Source organism: Dasypus novemcinctus, chromosome 7 (assembly GCF_030445035.2).
Source record: "Dasypus novemcinctus isolate mDasNov1 chromosome 7, mDasNov1.1.hap2, whole genome shotgun sequence".
NCBI classification, from domain to species: Eukaryota; Metazoa; Chordata; class Mammalia; order Cingulata; family Dasypodidae; genus Dasypus; species Dasypus novemcinctus.
In genome coordinates this window covers 92103228-92130885 of record NC_080679.1, presented here as the reverse complement: position 1 = coordinate 92130885, position 27658 = coordinate 92103228, and the positions used below count along the sequence as shown (strand labels likewise).

Sequence of the window (27658 nt, the reverse complement as noted above, 5' to 3'; positions counted from 1 at the left end):
CCTTAATTGATTGTACATGTAACCAGCTATCTATGCAATCATCTCACTGATGATTAAAGTCCTTGAAATGCCCTTGTATTACAATTAGCCCAGTGCTTGCTTGACCAAACAACTGGATACCATTACCTGGCGAGGTTGACACATTAGCCTAACCATCATACCATAGATGGGTATTTTCTAGCTGTCTTTCAGTGACTGATTTCTAACTCAATTGCATTGTAGTAATAAAATGTTTTCTATGTTTCCATTCCTTTGAAATTGTGAGATTTGGTTTATATTCTAAAATAATGTGCCTCTTGTAAATAGCATATTATTGCATTTTTATCTGAAAATCATTTTTAATTGAAAACTTAGTCCCTTTACATTTAATGTAATTACTGACATTCACAGTATAATTATATCAATTTGCTAATATATACCATTTTTACCTGTTCTATTAATCTTTTTTCTCTTATGTTTTACCTTAATTTGTTTTGATGATTTTATTCTTCTCAGTTGGATAGCTGATCATCCACGGATTCTTACAAGGTATCCCCAAGACAATCTTTTATACTTTTAAACTTTGTACTCTCAGTCTGAACCCTGAAAATCATTCCTACTGGCCTGTCAAACATATCCTCAGCAAGCCCTGTAGACTAGATTCTTTGCAAATGCACATAAGACTTGATATTTGAACAGAATCCCCTGCCTTGAGAATATGGGACAAGCTGATTAACTAAGACAATACCACTCTGACTTTAAAATGGTGGAAAAGTATATTTTCACCCCTCAAAGGTGAGGAATTTCTGATTTAAGTGTTGGGAGACTCTCCAAAGTAGTAACAATAGCCAAACAGGGAAACAATGGCAGAATAGGAAGCTCATACAGCTAATGATTGAGTGGAAATAAAAAAGGTAATCTAATATTTTATTTAAAACAAAGAGAACAAGTAAAGACAAAGTTTCTCAATTTGAAGGTCTTAGAATCTTTAGTGATCATGTTGATTGATACCCTAGTGTACATATTCCTGGAGTGAAAGACGGTCTGTATTCAAAAGATTAAAAAAGAGGGAACCTAACTTGGCCCAGTGGTTAGGGCATCCGTCTACCACATGGGAGGTCCACGATTCAAACCCCGGGCCTCCTTGACCCGTGTGGAGCTGGCCCATGCGCAGTGCTGATGTGCGCAAGGAGTGCCGTGCCACGCAGGGGTGTCCCCCACGTAGGGGAGTCCCACACGCAAGGAGTGTGCCCTGTAAGGAGAGCCGCCCAGTGCAAAAGAAAGTGCAGCCTGCCCAGGAATGGCGCCATACACATGGAGAGCTGACACAACAAGATGACGCAACAAAAAGAAACACAGATTCCCGTGCTGACAACAACAAAAAGCGGACAAAGAAGAAGATGCAGCAAATAAACACAGAGAACAGACAACCAGGGTGGGGAGGGGGGCGAAGAGGAGAGAAATAAATAAATAAATAAATATTTAAGAATAAATAAATAATAAAAAAGATTAAAAAAGTAATTTAAGTAAATTTTAATCTACATGCTACAACTGAGATAATGTAATTAGGACAAAATTATCAAAGTACAAATAACACAGTGTTCTCTACCCTTCTAGGTCCACCTGCTGAAACTAAATGCTAACAGTGGTCTTAGGTCAGAAGACCACATTTTACTCTAATTAATTCAGAAAATGTTACTGTGGTTTGTCAGAACATTAAACTGGACAGAGTGTAAGAGGATAGTGAAAAGCACAGGTCAAGGAAGCATGAAACGGGTGTCAAGCCAAAGGCTTGTGTGCTGAACGTATGCAAAACTATAGCATTGTACAACTCCAAGGGCATCATTAACAAAGAATCAAACAGCAGTGCCTGTTGGAATTATATAGTGAAATTCGCCTAAGAGCTTTTCCTGGTGAGAGTATGAAATAATGGTCAAGAGAATAAATGTTACATCTAAGAGGAAAAAAGGGTCAAATGTTGACCAAGTAAAGAGTTCCATTAACTGCAGTTTCTGTAGACATATCAGAACATTGTTAGTCTGTAGTAGGTACCACTGACTTGTGTGCTATTTTGACTCTTGTACTTTTAAGCAGACAGCTATAATTTCCAGCAAGCTCTGAAAGTGAAAAGATTGAGAACCATTGGATTTAAGCAAGGGAACTCCTCAGTGTAGCAAAATCAGTGACATTTTAGGCTGTCCAACTTGAGGAGAAGTCAAAGACCCCTCTGCTCAAAATGTTACCCAAATCTGCCTACTATGAAGCCGTTCCACCCACGGAGGTGTTTTTAGTCTGTGTTAAAGGGGAGCAAAGGTACTGCTTTTTCCCCATTCTTTATTTTTTACAATGACCTTTTTCAAAAAAGATTGAAAAGTATTTACAATACACATGAAATATTGTAAAAGAACATTAATTGAGTGTAGGCAAAAGGTGAGGCAATGGGAATACAATGTAAAGATGTTAAATACAATGATACTCTTCTTAGTGTAAGTCAACCTATTAAACCATGATAACCTTAGAACTTGAGGGCAAATTAGTTGGCCAGATGGTCTAACTAGTCCAAAAGGTATACAGGACTATTATGGCTGTGCGTTGTCATCTAAGTTTTTTTTAAAGATTTATGTATTTATTTCCCCCCTCCCCCTTCTCTCCCCCTCCCCCCACATAGCCCCGCCCTCCTGTTTTTGCTGTCTGTGTCCATTTGCTGTATGATCTTCTGTATCTATGTCTTTTTTTGTCTTCTCTTGTCATTTTTTTTTCCTCTAGGATTCACTGGGATTCTATCCTGGGGATCTCTGATGCGGAGAATTTCCCTGTAAGCAGCACCACCTCAGTTTCTGGTTTCTGCTGAAACCCCTTTGTCTCTCTTTTGTTATATCATCATTTTGCTGCATGACTCACTTGTGTGGGCGCTGGTTCACCAAACGGACACTCAGCTCACCACGTGGGCACTCAGGTCAGATCTCAGCTCGCCACATGGGCACTTGGCTCACTGCACAGGCATGCTTTCTCTTCTTTTTTGCCAGGAGGCCCCAGGAATCAAACCTAGATCCTCCCATATGGTAGGCAGAAGCCCTATCACTTGAACCACATCCACTTCCTATCATTTATTTTTATTTTTCTTTAGTCAGGCTCTTTCTGACAACAAATTAAGGCAAAAGCACATTCACTGAAATTTCATTGGGTAACTATATCCAAATTACCAGCTAATATTGGTTACTTCTGAGAAATTTTCAGTCACACACTAATCTCATGCATGCTAAATTGTTCCCTGTACATTTCACTCGTGGAGAGGTAATCTGTCTTGTTCCAAAAGTCTATGACCAAGAATGATCTGAGGACTGCAGGCTTCTGTCTATTTCTTAAACAGCAAATTATTGGGCCTAGTCTTTGATGTTTTTTTTTTTAAATTCACTGATATAGGCACTACTCTATAATAACATAATTGAAAACAAATGACAATAATATGTTAAAAAATTCATTTGTAAAAATGTCAACCTTGAGATAATAATAGCAACTGCAGTTAATTAGCATCTACTATATGCCAGATACAGAACTAGATGTTTTGTGATCCTCATCTCCATTTCTCACAATTCTGCCCAGTAGGCATTAAAATCCATAGTTAGCCATGAAAAAAACTGAAGCTCAAAACGGATACTGGGTTGATTAAGTTATTTATATCACAAGAAAATGGTAGAGCTGAGATTCGAGCTTGAGGTTTGGTGAGCTCAGAACTTGTCTACTTTTTATTATGCCAGGATGTCTTCCCTACAGAGATATCTTTTCATACATATGGTTCTCTATTCAGTGTTTTGTGGTGAACACTCACATTTTAATAAATTATAAGATGTCCTCACACTCTCAGAATTTATGGTATCCAATATATGCAGGTTATATGTGCTAGAAGTCAACCAACAAATGCATCCGTGAAAAGCAGAAAAAGGTTTAACACATCTCAATATATATCCATACAAAAATATAATCATCATATAGTGGGAAGATCATATTGTCCAGTCCACCTATTACCAACTGAACTTGTGTTTCTCTCTACTTGAGCCAGTCAAAATGAGAATGGGTAATTATTTAAACTGATGAGGCAAAATCAGTTGGAGATGTTTTTCATCTATGAAAGCACACACTATTTTGAATAATCTTTATTCTGTTTTCACAAAATAGATTTAAATGAAAAATAAATAAGCTAACATCAAATATTTTTTTCTAAAAGCAATTTCTATGGCATTAAAATGTGTTTTAACAGATTCCACTTAATCAATGTGCCTTTTAGAACTGCTTTATGACAGAATGATGATTAAAGTCTGTGATTCTGACCCTAAGATGTGGCAAAATTTTTAAAATTAATCTTCAGGATCAGTGTAGGATTGTCTCTTGTATGAATTACAACCTTTCAGACATAAAGAAATAAAGAAAAAACTTGTTAAAATCCCACAGAACTTCACAGATTATAGACATAATTGTTATATCCACTTATTGAGAAAATACATAGTGACAAACAGCCTGAGACTTTATATTTACATTCTATTTATATGTATTTACATTTTATCAATTACATTTGTTTACTACATTTATGTCTTAATTTTTTAATACTTATTGCATTTTGTTTATTACATTGGTTACATTTTATTTATATTTTTTCCATTTTATTAATTATAATTACATCTCTGTGTATGCGTATGTGTGAAAGGGAAATGGTTGTATACATTTGTATGTGTGTAGAGGGAGAAAAACACACTTTTTCTTGTTCATGTAGTGCACCTATATGCCCATAGTGATATCACAGCAGCTTCACAGTGTTAAGGGGTCCACAGGCAACGCTCTTCTAAGTACCAGCTCCTGATGTCCAGTTCCATTAAAGTTGGTTAAAGCATATAGAAAATCTCATATACTCAACCTGTAAAATGAATCTAAGTAGCTCATTCCCAGCATTTCAGAAAAATACAACTCATAGCTGATACTTGTTGAATGTGTTTTATGTGCCTGTGCTTTTCTAAGAACTTGTATTAATTCATTTAACCCTCAAAACAATGCAGAGATAGATGTTCTTACTATCCTTTATTTTACACATGAGAAAACAAAGACCAGAAAGGTTAAGTTATTTGTCCCAAATCACAGAGCTAATAATGACAGAACAAACCAGGATTCAAACCCAGATAGGCTGTCTCCAAAGCCTTTACCTGGTCTTCTGTCATGGGGCTCTGCTGCCATGTTGGGCAGCATAATACCGGATTAGAGGGAACTCTGGTGTTCCTTGCATTGAGTGTGCCTTCCTCTCTCCCATTAAATGTCAGTGACAGCCTCCAGGCACTGTGACAACCAAAAGTGGCCCCGAAGACCCAGCATTTCCAAACATCTGCTTCACACAGAATTGCTACAAATAATGGAAGTCTTTTTCCTCATGCAAGACCATGACTCACTGGGGGTCTACATACACATGCACCCACACATCCAGGGCACACATACATATTCACACACTCATACACACCTAGGACTTGAAATGAACATAAACATTAACTGGATTCGTTTAACATTTTGCTGCTGGAAAAGCCTTGCCTCTACTCCATCCCTTATCCCTAGAGAGCCTGGGAACCAGGCAGGATGAAGAAGAGAAAAGGGAAAGAGAACAAAACAAACAAACAAAAACACAAAAATTAAAGACTAGGAGAAAGAGAGGGGAGAACAAAAGTCAAATGGAAGAAAGAACAAATAGTTTTCTATAGGACCTATTTGATAAGGGGTGAGCTGCTCATACGTCACCGAATAAAATACAAACAGTCAGAAAGGCAAAACTGTTCTCTGACTTGCCTCACCTCAAAACTTGTTCACTTGTTCGTGGATTTTAGAGAACCACAGAATTCCAGGATGGAGATGGCCCAGTTAATGACTTAGTCCAAACCCCCACCGAGTGGAAGAATGCCCCGGCAACGTTTGTGACAGATGGTCATTCAGCCTCTGCCACATGCCGTTTCCAAGAGCAGGCAGATCATTAACTACTTTTAGAAGGAATCCACGTCTCTTTTGTTCAGTACTAATTGATAGAAAGTCATTCTCTCTTAGAACAGAAATCTGCTATGCCTTGGCCTCTGTTCCACCCCCTGGAACCATATGGAACAAGTTTAATCGTTCTTCCACATGCTATCTCGCCAAAATTTTGACGAGTTATTATGTTTCCCCTAAGTCTTCTCTTACATAAAATAAACACATACAAAACATACGACATGTCCTCAAAAAGCATTATACCTGGTGATGGCCTTGGTTCTCAAAAGCCTTATCCCTTTTATTCTCAGTACTAATTTTTAAAAAAAATAGACCTCAAATTCAGCATGTCAGGTGTGTATTTGTGTGAGTATGATCTGTGGACTCTGCATATACATGTGTGTATAAACATGAATATGTATACAGAAACATAAATTACACATGGAATTGGTGTGCTTGCACATAAATACATGTGTACATGCGTTTGCCCACATGTAAAACACACTGCTCATCTTTCCTTCTCTCCTGAGTGCTGCTTATTTGCTTGGTTCCAGTCCAGCCCCAACACATGGGAAGAGTTCACCTATTTCCAGGCTTATTTTGTCCCTCTGGAAACACAGTGTGTGCTTTAGAGCTGCATTTGTTCCTAAGTTTGCCTGTGAAAGGACACTTGCATGCTCCTGACTCCTATGTGCCCAGCCTCAGCTTTTGAGCATAATAAAAACACTCCTGAGAATAATAACTCTGAAAATATGTGATAATGTAAACAAAAATCAGTTGCAGTGATGACAGCAAGCCTGATATTAATCTGAACCTATTTTTCTTTTCCACTTTTGGTTTCATTTACAACAGGTAAGTTTCTATCTTTTCTGTTTGTTGTTGGCCCTTTTCCTTTCCTATTTCAAGAGAAGAAGAGAGGAAATCTTCCTTTGATATTGAAGGAAAAGTCCAAAGGGCTCTGAGTTCAAGTTTCTTTTATTTCTCATTATAATCTGAGTTTCACAGTTTAATGCTTTAGCTAGTCTCAGATAGAAGGGTTGTTTCCAGGGTATAATAAGGTAATGGGATCCAAAATCGTTGTCATCATTTCATCCCACAGACAGTTATTTTGATCTTTCTCCAGGGGGCAGAAATTGAGTTGGTGGAGGTGAGGAGAGGAATGCAGCAGCATCCCAGCTCTTTTTCAAAGGCTTTCTTTTCATCCTACTTCTTCACAGTCCATGTAAAGCACACTCACATGTCCTCCCTAGCTCCTGCTGTCTGCCCTTCCCACGATGCTTCTTTTTCTTCTCCTCTCTCTTGTTTCTCTTTCCTTTGCTAAAATGGAGAGCATAAGGAGATCAAGATGGCTGCAGGGTAGGGCAAACGAGTGCAGGAAGAAGAGTCAGGATGGGCCAGTGACATTTAGAGGGCATGGCTGGGATACTTCTGAGCCCCGAGGGGAGCCGGGTGTAACACCAGGAGCTAGCCCAAGGGCATCAGCAAGGTGGTCAGGCTCCAGGGTAGGCACCAAGTCTTCATTTTACATCACAATTTTACTCAGTCCCAGCCCTAATGAGGCTCCCAGGTATTTGTTCTCCTAACTCGAGCCGCGCATGAGTCATAACCGCCTGTGGTGCAGCAGCGCTCCAAGGTGTGTTCGCCAAATGCAATGAATGTGTCACGATGATGAGGGACATTATTGATGTGGGAGAAGTGGGGTGAGGGGGGGTGGTGGGCCTCATATTTTTTAATGTAACATTAATAAATAAATAATAACATTTAAGTGAGTGACATTGTCAGAGAGTAGCTGAAGATTATTCTCTGCAAAAGAGACAGGGGAAAGATTTCTATATTATTGGGAATAGAGAGATTTTCAAAAGGCAAAGCCCCTTAACATGCTTGAAGTCATTAAATATCTGTTGTACCCAAATAAAGCAAAACAAACAATACCATCCTAGGACCTGCTCCCTCCTGCAGCCTATAGAATTTCTATAATGCTTCAAGATTCAGTGATTCCACTTCATGCATGGAGCAGTTCTTGGCCACCCCATGCTCCACGCTGGTCCAAACTCATCCCTCCGTATCTGCTTGCCTGACCTCTTTTGTCCCTCTGCCTCATGAATGCTGCAGGACTCTCCACTGCCCTGCTTTGAATTAGACGCTTTGGTTTAAATGTCAGTGGGTAGCAACTCCTACTGTCTGGTTTATTAGACTTACCCTGGTCAGCTAACATGGAGGTAAAGAAGGTCAACCATCGCACCAGGGAGCTAAGAGTGCCTACAACTGCAAGCAGGAGAATTGCATCCATCATCCATGTGGAATCTAAGCCCCTTCTTGATGTAGAGGGGGACTGGACATCACCATCCCAAGGTCCACAGGCTGGAGGAATAGAGTATGGATTAGAGTGGACTTACTGATATTCTACTATAAAACTATTGTGATTAGTAATGGAAGAAAATGTAGCATTGATGTGGAGAAAGTGGCCACGATAGCTGCTGAGGGTAGGAAGAGAGAAGAGGAGATATAAGGTGGGGGCATTTTCAGGACTTGGAGTTGTCCTGGGTGGTACTGCAGGGACAGATGCTGGACACTGCCATGGCCCACTGGGTGGACTGGGGTAGAGTGTAAACTACAATGTAAACCACTATCCATGTGGTGCAGCAGTGTTCCAAAATGTATTCACCAAATGCAATGAAGGTACCACGATGATGAAAGAGGTTGTTGATGTGGGAGGAGTGGGGTGGGTGAAGGGTATATGGGGACCTCATATTTTTTTAATGTAACATTTAAAATATATATATAAAGAAGGAAAAAAAAGTGAGCGGGACTCTCAGAGCTCTCTGACAGTCCTCAGTTGTTTCTCTCGTTCTGAGTTAGAACTGTTTCTTTTTCCCTGGTAACTCATTCTAACCTTTACCATTGACTCCGCACACAACCACCCCCAACTCTTCACTGTCTGCAATTGGTCTACCTTGTACTTTGCTTTTTAAAAAAAATAGCCACCAAGCACAAACTCCCTGAGTCTTCCTTCCCTCCAGATCTACTTATCCTGATCTGCCCCTGGAACAGGTACAATCTCAAAAGAAAAGGCACCGCTCATCTTGTCTAATATGAATTAAATAATCTACCTGTGCTCTTACATCAATTTCCTCTGTCTCTTCTGGGACCTCACTCTTATCTGTCAAGGCGGTATCAACCCTCTCTCTTTAATCTTACCATCTCTAGTTCTCAGTTTTCAAAAACACTTTGGTCTCTGTCTCCCTTCTATCCTCAAATAAATGCAGTCTCATCAAGCTACTGATTATCTCTTTTACTTTCTTTGTTGATGAGAATTTTTTACTTGTAAATAAAATTCTTTATTTAGAAGAGGTGTCATTTATTTATATGAAAAATTATTCAGTTATTTGTAAGTTTACTTATAAGAAAATATTACTATAAAGTTCTGTAATTATAAAGAGGCCTTGTAGTATAATGCATGCATTCTCAACAGAGGTGATATTGCTCCTAAGGAGGCAAAAATTGGTTCTTGGCTAGCAAAATATTCTTAAATATGGCAATGTTTTGTGATCTTCCAAAGCCCAACCCTAAATGACAAAATAGTATTTCTTAGTATTGAATTCTCACTAGCAATATTTCAATTTAATTTCATTTTCCTCCTAGGGAAGAGAGTGCAATAATGAAAAAGAGGTCGAGACACCCTGGTGTAGTGGATCCAAATTCCACTCCAAAAGGACTCATTCTGAAGTTTTGCAGGTGGGCCCAGCCATCCTCAGGGTGCTCCTGATGCATGTTGAAGTAGAAGAAACACTGATTCAAAGCCTCACAGTCACCCACTCAAAGGGAAATCTTTTGTTTGTTCTAAACTCTCTGCCTCAGTCACTGAGAAATTGTAAGGGGTTACCAAACCCACCTAAGCGCTGAGTTTTCCTCCTCCCTCTGCACTCCTGGAAAGTGTCCCTCAGGTTATATCCACCCCAGGGCTGGAACGAATCCCCACAACATTCCACACCATAAATACCACATTTCACAAGGATTTCCTTCAACCACACCTGTGCTTGAAGCCTATAGTCCTTCGTTGTAAGTTTTACACGGTTTAATTATAATACAACAGTTTGCGTTTGGATAAACTGTTTTAGGTCAACAGAAGTTTATGTTGGCTTCTATCTAAATGTTTGAAAAGTCCTTTCTGCCTGAGTCAGATGTGTAGCCAACTGGACCCACACAGGGGAAGACACCATGGCTTACTCTTAAACAGCCTGAGGCAGCATGTCGGAAATTCTGCCCTGTGCTTGAAACCCACTGATAGAATTCAGTTCCTTCCTGGGACCAGGCCGGTGGGGATGGAAGATCAATCTGTAGGTTTCAATAATGGCTCCACTACCTTTTTCCTGCCTGTATGCCTTGATAGAGTGGCAAGAAACTGTAATCCTGCCTTGTCTCCTTGTCCAGGAATTTGTCTTTATTCTTTCCTCCGCCCTTTTATAAAAACAGTTTCATTGAGTTATAATCGACATACAATGAAAGTTACATTTTTCAGGTGTACAATTTGATACATTATTGTACACATTTATGAAGCCATCATCAGAATCAAGATAATAACATATCTATTACCTCCAAAAGTATCTTTGTGCCTCTTAATGGTAAGAAAGCAACCCACTGAAAAACAGTCATAAGATTTGCATAGACTCTTCACCAAAGAATGTTTACAGATGGCAAGTAAACAAGTAATAATTTTTTCAAATCAATAGCCTTTAGAAAATGTAAGTCAAACACAATTAGATTCCACTGTACACCCACTAGGATGACTATAATTTAAAAGCCAAGTGTGGAGCGACTGTAACTCACACAAACTGCTGGTGGGAATGTGGAACGGTGCAAACACTTTGGAAAACATTTTGGAGTTCATATGTGTAGTTTACTACGCATACTTCATATAAAGTACATTCCCTAGGCATTTAAAGAGAGGAGGTGGCACTTTGTACTTATTTGTGCTTTTTATCCATATTCTGCAAGTCTGTATCTTTAATACAGGCCCACTCATTTAGCAGGAAATAATCCTGATTCTAGTCCTTCCTCTGGACCTAGAAAAACATCTCTCAAATAGACAAATATACCACCTAGAGTAAAAGTTCAGATCTTACTCCCTGTGTGATTAGACTGGCTGAAGGCAGGCCAATGGATGGGAAGCATGTACCCTAACAGTCTCCCAGCCAACAATTTGCTTACAATTCATCTATTCTCCACACTATCCCCAGCTTTCCATCCCAAAACCAAGACTATCACATCTCAAGCTCAACAGCTTCTATTCTCTGAAAGACCTTAACGTAACCTCTGGGCCCTTAACACCCCAGGCCCAGTCAAGACTCACTGCTTGCCAAACCATGTGTAATCCACTCATATGAAAGAAGCTGCATCCAGGTCGTTCTCCTGCCCCCTTCCTCAGCCCTGTGAGCCTGCTCTCCTCTGCTTAGAACGTTCTTCCTAAATTCCCTTTTCCCTCTCCATCAGGTGATTTCACACTCAGCCAGCACCACCAGGAGACCTTCACAATTACCCCAATCAATTAGTTGCTTGTTTCACTTTTCTCCTTTCAATATTAATATTTTTGCCTCAAAAATTGAATCTCAAAGTGTGGTCCTACACGAGGACCAGATTCCTGGGCCCTACACCAGCCTCACAATCTCTGAGGGTAGAACTTGGGAATCTACATTTTAACAGTCCCTCCCCAAGCAATTCTTCAGGCAGAAATAATTTGAAAATAACTGCACGAAACCATGACCTTCAGCTTCTTTACTTTGAGTATACTCAGAAATACTTCTTGCCCTATTACTAGAATCATGTCAGTCACGAGTCTTCTATTTGATTCTTGGGAAGAGCTGCTGCTTCCCCCTTGCCTTCCCATACTACAATCATAACAAAGTAGCAGCAGCAATATAAACAGCAGTGACTGTTATTTATGGAGTACATTTGATATAACTCTAAATCATTTTCTCTAATCTTCACATTAACCTTCAAGACAGAATTATTTTTCCTTTTAGATAAGAAATCCCATACAATTAATAACTTGCAAGGTCACAGAGCTAGAAAAGCAGTACTGTGCAATCTTTCAGCACATGGAATAATCACATGGAATGGTTATTCTAGACCCAACGTCTCCAATTCCTGACTGCATTCCCACTGCATGTTGCTTTACCTCTCTAAGCCTGTTTCCTCAACTAATAAAAGGGAATTTTAATTGTATTTTCCTCATAGGATTGTTATGAGACTTGAGTGAGATACTCAATGGAAAGAGCTTAGCAAAGTTCTTAGGACATATTGAGTGAAGATATATATACACATAAACTGGATGCATGCCGATTGGCACCAAATTTTATTTTCTCATCATGTTGATTCTCAAAAGCTATGCTTTTCTTTAGGTAAAATACTCTCTCTTCACTTCTATGCTTTTGCTAATTTATTTGCCTTTCACCATCCAATTAAGCTTTCTTGTCTCAGACTACAGTATGAACACAGATAATTATGTTATAATTCATCCTTCTAAGGACTGCATCTTCAAAAATCATCCATACTTCAGAAAACTAGTCTGTGCCTCATAGAATCTAGAATATAATTCTCTCATATCACTTATTGTGTGTTGTATACTTGTCTACCTGTCTGTGTCTACCAACAGGCTCTGAGACAGGGGCAAGGACTATGTCTTTCTTCAGTGTACTTCAACAGCCAGAACGGGGTCTCAGCTATGGAACACTCTCAACAGATATTGGATGAATGGGTGTATCAAGGCAGGAATACATGGACGGAATGATGGATGCAGGCTGAGTTATCAATGCTGCCATCCAAATCAGGATGGGAAAGAACTGAAGAGAAAGGAAAATCAGGTTTCATGAAACGTGTTGCCGTAGCTACATTTATCTGGGTTCCCTTCCCTGAGCAAATGACAAACTTAAAGGTCAAATGCTACAGAAGGAAACATATAAGTCAGGATCTTTTCTCCTTCCTTGCCAGGTCTTTGGAAACCTAAGTTTACCCCAAAGCATGGACACTGGACCCCTCCCATCACTGAAGCAGTAAGTGGCATCAATACCAGCAAATCACTGGGAGTTCCTCAGAGAATAGTGCGCCAGAGAAGTCTTCTCAAACTTTATGCACAAACTTTGTAACTAGTGATGTTAAAATGCAGAATCTGTTTCATATGTTCTGGGATACTGTAGTTTTTCTTAGATTTTACTCTGGGAAGGAATTTCACAAAATTTATGGGCAATGTTCAAAAACAAACAAAAAATAATAGTGAGGCATTTTTATTCCAGACCAGTGTTTCTCAACTTTGGCTGCACATTAAAAACTTTGAAATATTAAAAAAAAAAAAAAAACAGTACCAGACCAACTACCCTTCCCCACCCCATCGATTGGTCAGAATTTGGGGTATCTTCTTCCCAGATGATTAATGGGAAGCTTGTGTGGACCCCTGTATGGTCAGTCAATGGATGCTACTCAAAGCGTGATTCAAGCCTGAGGCAATCCTTGAACTGTTTGCCAGTAGTTATGACAAGATAAATACCAAAACCACAAGTAAGCCTTTCGAAATTTTGTAGCAATATGACAAATTAAGTTCATGTCTGTTGAATCTAACAATAAAAACAGATAGCCTAACAGAAAAAAAAGTTGACTTCGAAAGAAATATTTTTGGTCCCAAAGGACCGAAAGAAGGCATCTGAATAACTAGACACCCACCATTAGTACTGAGGATAGGCTGGGACCCTTCCTTAGGCTGTTCCCTCTTAAAGCTGAAGCGCTCGGGTCAGTGATTAATTCCTCAGACAGGTCCTTAGGGCACCTGGGTAAAACAGGGTTAATGAGCAGGCGTGGGGTAGGTGGGGTTACAAACCAGGAACACATGCCTTCTAAGTTAGATAGCTTTCTTTCAGTTTAATTGCTCTTAAAACATACACTCTCTCACATAACACAGAAGGTGACAGCTGAATGAAGTTTTCTGGGTAATGGCTGGAAATGTTTTCCTTATGAGAAGTGGTGTTGAGTTACAGCCTGCCTACCAAGAACTGGGAGGAGAGAAGCCGCAGCCTGGCCCGACCCTCTCCCCCATCCCCCTCGCCTTTCCTTGGGCTTGTGAAGGTGGACATGGGCTCAATGAGACAAGATGAATGATATGATGAATTATCGTGTGGCTGAAACCGACGGCTCCCAGGGTGACCTAAGGCCAGTGTTTACCAGGATTTAGGCAGGGGCCAGCTGAGCAGGCACAGATGCTCTGTTGTGAGATGCCACGCAGGCAGAGACTGACAAGCAGTAGGAGCTGAGCTTTCCCCTTGGACTGCTGTTTCCTGCTGTGTTCAGGGGAGGGGGGCACTCTCTGGCAACTCTGCTGCTGCTGCTGCTACTTCAGCAACTCTCCACTCAAGGTAAGCAGGCTCCAAGGGAGGGCAGGCTGCAAGGGAAGCCTTTGTACCATGAACAAGATCCGAAAGTTTTTCCGAGGAAGTGGGCGAGTCCTGGCATTTATATTTGTAGCTTCTGTCATCTGGCTGCTCTTTGACATGGCAGCTCTCCGCCTCTCATTCAGCGAGATCAACACTCGTGTCCTCAAGGAAGATGTTGTCAGGAGGGAGCAGGGAGGGTTCAGAGTCCAGCCAGACAAAATGAAAATCCTTTACAGCAGCATAAAAGAGATGAAGCCCCCACCGAAGGGGTATGGGAAGGGGGCATGGGGCAAAGAGAATTTTAGAAAGACTGAGGAGAGTGTGCCCAAGGTTGACGATCATTTGGACCAAACACAGAGGGAAAGAAAAGTGCAGAATGCCCCAGGAGGGGGTAAGGTTATCCCTTTGTGGCATCCTGCACGTCTGCAGACCTTCCCACTGACTCTTACCAAGCAGAAGACAGAGGGGCAGGACATTCAGCCTGAAGCCTTCTCTCGCCAGGTGAGAAGAAAGCAAATGACAGCTCAGGGGGCTCAGAAAACTCCATTCATAGCAACAGAAGGAACTTCCTTGGTCAAAATATCTGTACACACAGGAATTGTCAGTGTAAACCAAGAGGCCCCAAGAGGTCATAGTCTCAACAATGACACATCAAAACAAGCTGCTGAAAGGGACCTCAATGTGAACATCAGTCTTACTACTGACAGACCAAAGCAGCGATCACAGACAGTAGCCAATGAGAGGGCACATCCTGCAAGCCCACCAGTGCCAAAATCTGGGAAAATGGTAGTCTTAAATAAAACAGAGACTCAGGTCAAAGAACAAAATGCAAATAAACACAAAGACAATAAAGGTGTACCCTTTTTCAAGTTCACTGCCAATTCTAATCGCTTAAAGAAGCAATCTATTAATGAGACACAGTTGGGAGGCATGCCAAAGGATGATGGAGCTAAAGTGACTCATGGGAAGAAATTCAATTTCTCTGAAAGCCACGTTGTGATTATAACCAAAGAGGAGGAGCTAAAGACAGATGCCAAAGAGGTTTCCAATTATAAAACCAAAACTATAGTTCAGAAAGTATTGGGTGAAAGCCAAGGGAATCGTATTTCCAGGAATATAAGTGAGGCATCTTTCTCTTCACTTGCTCTACAGAGAGCAACAGTGTCTCAAATCAATCCAACCTTAGCTGGGGAGCTAGATCCAGAAAGAATCAACTTAACTGTCAAGGCCCAGCCTGCAGAAAACAACCAACATCATATAAAAGCCCATACACCCCAAGACCACGGGATGCACCATGTGTTAAAAATTGACATGACACTTTCTCCAAGGGACCCCAAAGCTCCAGGTCAGTTTGGACGCCCTGTAGTTGTTCCTCCTGGAAAGGAGAAGGAGGCAGAAAGAAGATGGAAAGAAGGAAACTTCAATGTCTACCTTAGCGATCTGATCCCGGTGGACAGAGCCATTGAGGACACAAGACCTGCCGGGTAAGATCATTTGTCTTCTTTTTCCTCAACTCCAAGTGTTTTGGCTTTATGTAGAGATTTATTTCTAGATAATTTCATGTGATTTCAGGTCACTTAGAAAATTATAGCAGCATTAATCATTACACAATGCTCAAATGTTCCACCATCCGCAAGAAAAAAAAAAATACCCACTTTCTACAGTTCTCTGAGATTTTGGCCCTCACCCTCTTAGCTTTCCTTTCCTATATTTGAATAATTAAATGAACTCAAATCATAATAAGATAGGTATGAATGAAAGAGTTTAGAGTATAGTTTCGTTATAACAATGACAATGAAGTGAGTTGCCAGTTTCAGGACTTTTCATTATCGTCAAGCTTGTCAGGAGTATATTTAGTAAAGAAGTGTAGAGAAGGGACCCCTATGCCCCCCTTAAATCATCTTTTAACCAGCAGAATTCTGTCTAATCATGAGGAATAATCAGCAAAACAGCATGTGATAAAGTGGCTTTACTCCCTAAAATTATGTGTCCTTTGTAGGTGGGGATGAGAAACATTTCAGGATTTCTGTTATACAGGAAGAATAATGTTGAAAAATGTCAATCAGTCAGTAACTAGAAAACACCTTCAGAAGGTACTTTCTTATTTTTAGGATAATAATCACTTATATTTTTAGGATAATAATCACTTATATTTGTTTTACCATTTACAAAGGGTCAACATAAACATCAGCTGAAGTTCATAAGAGCCCCAGAAAGGAGATAGCAGGTGTTACAGGTGACCGTGCATCACTTTCCCAAATTGGTGCAGCTCTAAAGCTGCCCAATGGGTCTCACCGAACCAATTCTTCAAAGAATTACGTTGCATCACCAGAAGGAAGATCAAATCACAAATATTTGATCTGACTCAAATACAATTGGGGTTCCTGGCCCTTTTTGGCTCAGTCGTGTGTGAAAGCACTTTGTTGTCAGATATTCATTACCCATCAGTTGATAACACAGCTCCTTGTATACCCTGGTATCCAATTCCCTAAGCAAAACAATGTTCACCTGAAGTCACAATTAGAGCCCATCAAGATTCAAACTTAGCACATGTATGAAAACAATGGCCTTTTGGAAAATTTTCTTTGTGATATCAGTAGTCAATGTTACATTTTAGTCAGCATTACTTGGGGAAGGAAGATATAGATTAGCCTTTTTTCCTATTAGTAAGAAGATTTATCATTATTAGCGTGATGGCAGCTACCCTGAGGTGCTTCTCAGGTCCCTTAGCTATTGGCAAGTGGCTATCAGCCACGTATTTAATCACCTACTTGGGCCAAGCACAGTTCTGGGCCTTTCATAAAAGTCACCCTGCTGTACACACGACGCTGGTGTAGAATACAAACATAACCAAAACAAAGATGAAGAAACTGAGGCCCTGCGAACTTAAATTATCTGGGGTCAGAGGGCTAGTCATTGTAGAGAAATGACCCAAACACATGCTCAAACATTATGCTGTGTTATCTCCCATCTCTTGTTGATTGCCCTCTTTCCCAACCCCCCAAAGCAAATAAGGGATCCCAAAAATTACATTGGAACACCTGTGATCTGAAATCCTATATAAGATAGAGAATACACATAAGCCAGTTTTGAACACAAAAAGCAGAGTAATGAAGCAACCACACAGTAGACTCAGAGTCTAGGGAAAGAAATCGATGCTGCACAGAAGCATGGGTTGTAGTTCCAAACCAGAAAAAGGGCAGGTGTGTGAGATCCAAAAGCAAGAAAGAATAATATCAACAATGTGATTTATGGAATGCTCTCACTGGTATTCCTACAATTTGATCTGTGGAAGTGAAAGGTTGCAGCCCAGGGAAGTTAGAGTCAGGCTCTGTCTTCTGATGGAACTGACATGTGTGCTTGAGAGGATGAGTCAGCGCATGTGGCCAGGACCCCTCCCTCTTATCACACAACCCACCTTGGCTAACTAAATATAGGCGTGCTGTTAGCAAGCTGCCTACATGGTGATCTGCTGCGCCAGTGGGATCGAGGTAACAGTGTAGCCAGCTAGGTCTGGGGCTTGCTGAAATATTTATACCCCTTTGGTGCCACTCTTCCTTGAAAGAGGAAAAAAAATCATTTTTATAATTTTAAAAAATTTTTATCCACACACCCAGACTACAAATATATGCAAATTATATATTCATGGGGCTAAAATTTGAAAGAAAATACAAATGAAAAACGTGATAGATCAGTTTGGCAGGATTTGGAGTGAAGTTTTTACTTGGATTTTATTTATTTTCTGCCTTGCTAAAGAAATGTATATGGTTTACAAGACTACATACATAATATTTTAAAAAATAATCAGCATAAATGGAAAATTGCTGTAGAATATAGTAAGAAAACCTGTATGTGTGTGTGTGACAGAGAGAGAGAGGATTTTTTCCTGTAAAAACCCAGAAGGGCTAACCATAAAATGAGCTACAGTAGCAGGACAGTAACCCAGAAATTTTAAGAGTTCTGTGGAATATCCCTTACTGCCTTCTACACTTCCCCCAAATTATTAAACATTGATTAACACATAACTGCTCATGGAATGTAGATTGAACAAAACAAAAGAATGAAAACCATAGATTTGTTAGTACATTCATTTAAATATAATTCCCCTCAGTAAAGACAACTAGTAAATATCTTAAGGATGATTTCACTGGTATGCTAGGATGATACTGGCATTAAGAAAAAATGCAGGTGACAAACAGGGTTCCCAGGGCAACTTCACCTACTTCAGTTCCAAAACAAAACTCTGTCTTGCAGACGTGCTCTTCCCCTCTTTTCCTTCTGAGTTCCAGGCTGACTTGGTGTTCTCACCATTCTCCAACATACCCAGGCTCAAAATCTGAGACATTTTTGCTTCCTACCTCTTCATTACCCTTACAACAGAAGGTTGTTACTGTGCTTCTAAATCCCTCTTAAATTTGACTCCCGTTTTTCTCAGCACACTGCATCACATAATACAGGGCTTCGTAACTTTTCTCAGGTTCCATTCCCTCATGCCCACATTTGACCGAAACCCTTCAGTGGCTCCGTGATGCACACCAAATAGAATCCAAACTCTTCCACCACCTCTTCCAACTTAATCTCTTTATCAAAGAACTATAATCTGGCAAATTCTCTGTAGATGAAAATGCCATAAGTCATAGTTATTTGGAATAAAAAGAAGACAAAATACATCAAAGGTGATAAACTCTGGAGATTTAGCATTCCTTAAATAACGTGTCCACACATACATCATAATACATGTCGTAACATAGCTAGAGTTGTTCGTATTTCTTTAGGAGGGGAAAAGGGGGCCAGTGATGTATACAGTAACACAGGAGAAACATCAGACCTTGTAGAGAAATCACATCATTTTGGGCAAGTTTGGATGTATATATGCAGAAAAGAGATTTTCCTAACAGTTGTTTTTTTTCCAATCATTAAAAAAAAAAAATTCCTGGCATCTCTCTCTGCTGGTCTGTGTGCTTTCATTTTCCAGGTTCATGTTTGAGCAAAAGAAGAGAACTAAGTAAATCACATCAGTTTGCTATAAATTCCATAGTTACTGATTTCAGCTTCATCTGCAGGAAAAAGACTCACTCTACTGTGTTTTGATAAAATTAAACGCTTGGCTCTTGAGCATTAGAGGCTTCATTTCTCTTGAGTTGTTTTTTTTTTTAAATTTAAGTCAAGTATAGTCTTCTTTTTCTACCATGCAATGAACCATTTCTAAGATGCTGAGATGCCGTCTCCCACCTTCTACCAATAGCACAAGTCCATCATAAGAACTGCTTTTTGTCATCACACGGTCTTCTTCTTCTTTGGCACCTGTGGCCCTGCCCCTTGCGGTAGAGCTCTAGTGTATCACATTCCCGTCACATGGGCCCTCAGTGTAAGAAAGTTGGTCTCATTACCTTTTCTACACATTCTATTCATTATCATCCAACAGATCCCTTCCTACCACCTTCCATGGTCCTCACCATTTTCTCCTATACATCCTAATCTGACCTTGTTCAAAGCCCAACTGTTAAAATGATTCTCATGTGTGTATATTTTATCACAACTAAAAATAAATTACTTAGAGGGAAAAAATCCAACTGTAACCCAGCCTCCAGCTGGACCATGGCTTAACTGTGACCTCTATACCTCTACATTTGGCCAACTCAGGGTATGTAGCACTCTTTGTTATGGAAACAACCCTTGTTCCATAACTTGAGCCTTTACTAACTAGAGCCTTGAGAATCTGTTTTATCTCTTAAGTGAAATTATAAGCTACTTAAGGAGAGAAATTTTTTACTTTGTTTTGTGTGCCCTTAACCCTGAGCAGAGTGCTACGTGCTCGAAAGGTAGAAATTTACACAATATGGATTCAAAAGATAAGTTTCTCTGAAATAATTTCTGTAAATTGATACTACTTATACTCGTCAACCACATGGGTGCTGATGCAAAATACCAGAAATCTGTTGGCTTTTATAAGGGGTATTTATTTGGGGTAGAAGCTTTCAATTAGCAGGCCATAAAGTGTAAGTTACTTCCCTCACCAAAGTCTGTTGCCACCATGTTGGAGCAAGATGGCCACCAATGTCTGCAAGTGTCTAGGCTTCCTCTTCCTCTTAAGGCTCTGTGGTCCCAGCTTCTTCCAATATCAGCTGTAGGCTGGGATAAGTTTTGTTACTCTCTAGGCTTAGCTGCTCTGCTCTCTCCACAAGGCCAGCTATAAACTGTCAGGCAAACGGCTTGTCTTTCTTCCCAGGGCTTCTGCTCTGTCTAATGGAGACTTTCTTCATGTATCCTGCTTCTCTGTGTATTTACTTCCTGGGGCTCTAGCATTAAACTCCAATTGACTCCTCTGGGAGTCCCCACCCACCATGGCCCAATCACAGCCCTAATCACAACTCAATCAAGCGAAAGTGAAACCTCTGAATCCAATACAATCTAATATGCCCAGAGGAACAAACATAATCCAATATCTATTTTTGGAATTCATAAACAATATCTAACTGCAACACTATTTTAAAATATAAATATGAGAAGTAACTATTCAGATGAAGCTTGTAATAAGTCTTTGTATAAATTTTAACAGTGCTTTTCTAATTTTTCACCTTGAAAATACTGAGTAATTAGCACCTGGTTTAAGGTAAATACATCCTGCTCTAACAGTATAATCTATTAGTTCAAGCTTATTCATTCACATTTTTGTTTTGGTTTTTAAATTTAGTGTTTTTACTTTAAAGTAGAGAAATCTTATTTATTATGTATCATGTCAGGGTGTAAAATACAACTTCATTCTTGCCTAGAGTTAAAAATATGCTTGAAATAAAATGTTTTCTGACAGTTACTTAAAGTTCCATATTTGGTCCTTCTTTATCAAAAGCTAATCCTTACAGTTTTTCCTTCTAACTGTTGAGATTTGTTTCAGTCAGTGATAAAATATACAACAGGTTTTGTGAAAATGTGACCTTGTCCACCAAAAATGCAGGGCAATTCTACCCGAAGAAATCTTTCTTTTGACCCACAATTATAGTTAAATGAATTTAAGTGTGCTTCCTGAATCTGTATTTAGATGAAAATGACTCAAAGAAATTTTTGCTGCCAGAATTTAGTTTTTAATGTATAATGAGAAGTATGGAATGCTGCTATGCCGTCATGACATTACTCTATTGCTTAATTTAATGATTTGCATTACCTATAGAACTCTGGCAAACCCCTCAGTGAAGCAACTCAAAATGTTCTTTCTTCTTTTTGCCCAGAGTCTGAGCAATCAATAATTTGATTCCTTCCTACACAGTTAAAGACAGTTTTCTTTTGGCACATATGAAGAGCAAAAGATACCACCATGCTTTTGCCACAAACCAGTCTAAATTAAAAAAGAGAGAAGAAAAGTCTTTCTGGAACCTTAATTTTCACCTCTTCCCTATCCTCCCAATCCTAGAAGAGTCAAAAACCATGGCTAATGAGTTAGTGGAGGAGGAGGAGAATCTAGGAGAAAGAAAATAAACTGACCACAAATTCTCCCAAACTCCGGGCTTCTAAAAAGTTTCTCTTTCCCAGGTTGGGGAAGGAGAGAAATTTTAAAGTTGAGTGAAGTTCAAAGTTTATTTATTTATTTTCTAACCTGGGATGAATATTTTAATCCCTGAAATGAGACTACTTTTGTGACTAAGCGTGTTTGGAGAACATTAAAATTCATGGGCAAAGCTGTTAGACTTTCCTGAAAAATCAGGCAGGGGCAAGGAAAAAACTCACAAGATGGATATTCAAGAGTTATTTCCTGCTTTCACTCACACGGGTTCAAGCAATGCAGTGGTGCCTTTTGAATGGTGTGTGTGTATGTATTTCTGCACACTTTTGTGTGTTCATATGTGTTATGGCATGGAGTGGTATGTCACTGGAAAGATCTGTAAACAAATAGGAGACTGGAAAGTAAAAGGTAAAAGTTGTTTAAAAGGCCCAAGCTAGACTATAACGTAACAAAAGTTAAATATGGCCAAGAGACAAATATAGTGCCTTTAGATACTTGTATTTATCATAATCTTTCCGTAACTGGGGAATAATAAGGAGGAAGATGATCAGAGGAGATATGCAAACACATTTCTGCTACCAATTCTAAGAGAAGAAAACAGTTCAACAGTTTCTAATTAATGTAAAACTGAGAAATATTACAGCAAATTAGTCACTTCTCCTCCTAAATACTGCCAAAGATGTAAAAATATTCCTGGGAGAGTATAATGAGTAAATTAGAATCTGCTTTCACTGCTTTTTTTACACATCTAATCCAGGACCCAGTTTAACCATCAGCCTAATTTTATCAAATTCTGTGGTAATATTGTCTTGAGTACTCTTGTGCCAGAAAATAACTTCCGGTTGGGCTATTCTGGCTGGCCCATTCAGAAGAAAGCCTCTCAAGATGGGAACACACTTTTTAGCTCAAGGACCAGAAAATACAGGGAAAATAGTACTGTTTAGAAGCTCTGTTTTGTTGTTTGCTTTCAGAATGAAAGGAGGTTTTTAGAGCCCCTGGGGAAAAAAAAAAACATTTACATTATTCCAAACTAAATTGCCTTCTCAATTGACTCTACTTCTAAAAGTTTCGTTTATGGGCATGAGTGAGAAATAGCAATACAGGGATACTTACTACTTACAAAGGCCTTTACTACTCTTCATTACTTGCTTTCTCATTAATCCTTAAAACAATTCCATAAAGTAGATACTATCATAGCCCCAGCTTTGCATTTGGAGAAACTGAGGCTTATAAGGAAGCTAAGAATTCAGTTAGTGGATAATTAGTTTACTTCCTTCCAGGCGATATTTGCCCATTGCCTGCTGTGGGCTACAGGTCTGGCATAACAGGTCAGTGGCTGGGTCCTCTCATCATTCACATATATCATCTCATTTGACGGAATTTGATAAAGTGTCGCCTCTCCTTGTTAACAGATGAGGAATAAAACGCTGGGAAAGGTGAAGTAACATGCCCAAGGGCCCACAGCTCACTGCAGCAGGTGGAGGCCAGAGCCCTTGGTCTTCTGATTTCTCCTGGTAATAATTCCACTACTACAGATTGGCTCTCTCCCTGACCCCTGCTATTACTCCTCAGCTTGCCAGGGCTCTCTGCTTAAGGGGAATCCTTCCCTGGCTTAGCGTATGCACACATTTATGTTCCAGGCAGTGGAGTGTACATATGTATGCAGATCATATATATATATATTTTTCCATTTTAACTAATCTTGACAGTAACTCTCATTCACTTTACAGATGAGAAAAGTGAGGCTGTAAGAGAATAATATAGCTACTGTCCAAGCCAGCTAATCACAGACTTGGGATTCAAAACAAAATTTTCTAACTTCTAGTTCTAGTGCCCTTTCCACAGGATACAGCTTCTCCTTCTTTTATTATCTTATGATCATAACTCTTTGAGTGAAATTAAAGTACTTCTCTTCCTTACACATAGGTCAGGAATGCCAGAGGCTAATTCGTTTTGCAAGCCATGTACTGAATTAGAGAAAACATATAGGAAATCATTTTTCTATATGGCTTTAAGCAAAGGTGATTCCTGAAAACTATCCAACGACCACAGCCCAGCAGTCAACAGATGTCTCCCGGCTTCTACAGCACAGTCTGGCATCGAGCCTGGTCTCTGCCTTCAAGGCACACAGAGCAAAATGTTGTGAAAAGCACAGAGTCCTAATTGGAGTAATGAAGAGAAGGGCTGGGCCGGGCCTAAGGAGAAGGCAGAAATGTTTTGGCTGTAACCTGGAGTGTGAGGCAGTTAGAGAAGTGAGGTAGAAAAGGTCCAGACTGGCGTGGCTGAGGGCTGGAGGCAGTCGGTGAGGGTGCAGATGAGACGTTGGAGATAAGCAGAGTCCAGGTCACCCAGGGCCCTGTTAAGGTTCTTCTAAGGCAAGGGTTCTTAGCCTTTTTGGTTCCACGGACCCCTTTGACAGTCAGGTGAAAACCATGGACCCCTTACTAAGTCCACACTGTACTGTGTATTATTTTAAAAATATATCACACCCACACCAACACTCTCCACAAGGATGATGTTTTTTTGAATTTCAATTCAAGCTCATGGACCTCTTGTCAAGAGACCCTGTTCTAATGGCAGGTGAGAAAACAGGTCTTAATTGTAGAAGGAACTATTTAATTTGCCTTTTTTTTTTTTTAGGAATCTCATGACCCAGAGGGAAGCACTTGTGAGTAATGTTGCTAAAAGTTGTATAGAGAATCACAGAGACTTGATAGCAGATGAGATCTCAAAAACCTATCTAATCCAGTCTCTTGATGACACCGAGTGGGCCTGTGCGGGGGGGTTGGGGGGGGGGGGGGGCTAAGGAAGTGACTTGCCCAAGGTCAGACACTGCAGGTGAGACAGAACTATCCCAGGGCGTCCTTACCTCCACCCAGCACTATTCCCACCACAGTACACCACCTCCCACTCTTCTCCCTCCCAACCCAATTTCACTCCAGACAGCTGCCTGCTCAAAATAGACCATTGTTAAAGTGGTGAAAGGAGATGCTGGTGGTTTTTATTTCTAACTCCAGGCTAGTAACTTTGATGGACAAACAGGCACCACAAAAACCACAGCTTCGGTTGGCTAAGACCTTTGGAATAGAGATAAAGCAGAAATGGACTAAATTAAAAGCCAGGTGAGTCTGGCCGAATATCAGAAGTTCTTTACAGCAAGAGCAAAACATAAAAATTTAAATTTTATAGAAGTACACCCTCTTATCAGTGAGAGGAAAAGAAAGCCCCAGAAATTCTAAGGTCTTGGAAAAAAGCATGTAATTCTGGGCAGGACTTCTCAGCTAGATGCCCCATTCTCCTCCAGATCATCCCAAAGATACCAGAGCTCTGGGAATAAAGGCCACTGGAGGCTCATCAGCAAGAAAGTAGTTGAATTGCTAATAGAAATTGAGAAAAGATTCTCATCGACCTTCTGTTCAAGCCTGTGAAGACCGAGACCTGACCCACGGAGTATGATTTGGCAGTCTTGGGGAAAAATGAAAAATTCATGGAAATGAGAGAATGTTATCATCCCCTCAGTCTTCTGATCTGAAACCTTCTTTGTTTGATAGGGTACATTCAAATCAGGTTTCTGGCTGAGCTTTCCGCACACACAAGCCAAGAGGGTGAAACACATCTCTTTCTGAGTCTCTTGATAAATGAGGAGCAGTTGATAGATTCCGATTAAAGAACTGCCTGGAAAAAGGGCAGAGTGCCCAGTCAAAATGTGTGTATTAGCATTGTGATAATAATAGGTCCTCACCTGTGGTTTTTACCAGGGAGCTTACATTATCTCATCAAATTTCCATAGCCATTCAATGATGAAACATTATAATCTTCATCCTGAAAGTGATGAAACTGACATTCTGGAAGGTTACTGGCCATGACCAGGAAGCCAATAAGTGCCACAAAGTACTCAAATCTTAGTCCCTAATTATCTTTCTCAAGTCCAGAGTCATTCTGTTCTACCCCAGCATCAGCTATGCTGCAGGACACTGAAATTCCCTCATTCGTGTCTCTGTTTGTTTCTCATACTTGGGTTTGCTATAGTTTTCTAAACCTAGACTTTCTTCAAACAAAATAGATTGAGTTCATTTTTAAATGTAGCACAGGACCTCTGTACTCTACTGATCTTGTGCGATGAATGGATTTATAAAAATATGATTTCTTAATCTCAAAAAATTCTTCAAACCCAGCAATGTCTTGCAATTAAATTAGAATTTAACCATAGCTCCCCCCACCCCAGTATGGCAGAAAGCATTGTTTCCAATAGGCAAAAAAGAAACTTTGCTTCAGTCAGATCAGTGTAGAGTAACATGTACAGCTTGTGGAAACTTAATGACTGTAAAAGAATGTAAGGATGGTAGAACAGTTTATAAAGCTGAAACCCTTTCCTGTCTGACCTACAGTGCCTCTAAATAAGCCAAGCATTCTAGTTTTTCTAGATCTGGAAAAAATGTTTAAACTGCTTTGTAATACAGGAAAACATGCACCTAGTGATGTTAGCACAACCTGACACCACAGTCACCCAAACCAAAGTATCTCTGAAATCTTGTACTTGAAACTTCCCATGTCTCCTCCTGTGCACCACTTCCACCCTTAGGTACTGCCCCTTTTCCCAGACACCAGTATAACCTGTACAATATAATCTTCCACAGGTCCTTCTTCAATTGATTTCTTAAACACATCTAAAATACATGTTTGTCAGTAATTGGCAGAGGTGCTATTTCCCAGGATATTAGCATCTAGTGGACTCTTTTATGATCTGTGCATATGGGTTTCGAATGGTGAAATTAGGGCAGCATGATGTGTTAGGGGCAAAAGAGAATTGGATATTTGGTAGGGAGTTGCCGTCCCCAAATCTCCTACCTCTAATTTCAGACCTGCCTAGTATTACAACGCTTCTTAAAACTTCCTTCTAAAAAGAGCCCCAAAATCTAGTAATTTATAATGCGAGTTATTAGCATTCTTGCTTGATTAACTCTTTCCAATGTATTTCTATGTCACTGGATGTTTCTAAAATCAACCAAATTTTAACTGTTAAGTAAATCTCAGGGCTTCACAGCCAGGCTTGTTGGTTCCAGATACCTCAGGCAGGACTTTTACAGCTAATCCTTGCATTTTGGAATGGATTTATTTCTTTCAGTAACAAACGTTTGTTGAGAATATTGAAGGGTGATATGTGGATTTACCCTTCATTTATATTATATAATTAGAGATGAGGGACTCATAGGAAGTCACCGATGTCTTCTGCATTCTTCTTTTTTGCTCAGGCTGTTAAACCCCTTTTAGCTTTATTCCTCCTTTTCTAACCTAGAGCCTATGATGGACAATTTTACCACTGGTCTTTGCAAAATCCTCTACCACTTTTCTCTCTACCTCTTTTGCTTTGACAATCCCTAGACTTGTATTAATCCAACTCTATATCCTACTACTCCCAGACTGCCAGATGCTGCTGGAGTAAATCACATATTTGTGCTTCAACTAAAATTTTAACTCCAACTTGATGAAATTGTTTAATGCTCCTCAGGAATACTTTTACTTGTAGTCAACCAAACTCTCTACTATTACCCACAATGTGCTAAATATTCTCCACTCTCCTCACATTTCTACCCTTTTCCATCAGCAACAGACCAGCTACAAACTATTTCAACTTCTCATCCCATATGTATGAGCTTATCTGTAAACATCACCTACTTTTTTCTTCCTGTCTCAAAGGAAAGTAGCTATTCTTCCTCTATTTGAACTTTTAAGCCTCATTCCATCTCCATTCATTCATCTAGGCATTCAGTAC

At 39.8% G+C, this 27658-nt stretch overlaps 1 protein-coding gene across 1 annotated transcript in view; it reads left to right on the top strand.

The window, feature by feature from the left end:
• Window positions 1–14279: 14279 nt before the first annotated feature.
• Window positions 14280–27658, top strand: part of GALNT5 (polypeptide N-acetylgalactosaminyltransferase 5) — a 51069-nt gene continuing 37690 nt past the window's right edge. Inside the window, exon 1 of the mRNA XM_004453927.4 lies at window positions 14280–15871. Coding sequence (XP_004453984.1) covers window positions 14418–15871 — 1454 coding nt within the window. The 5' untranslated portion in view covers window positions 14280–14417. The remainder of the gene's footprint in view (window positions 15872–27658) is intronic.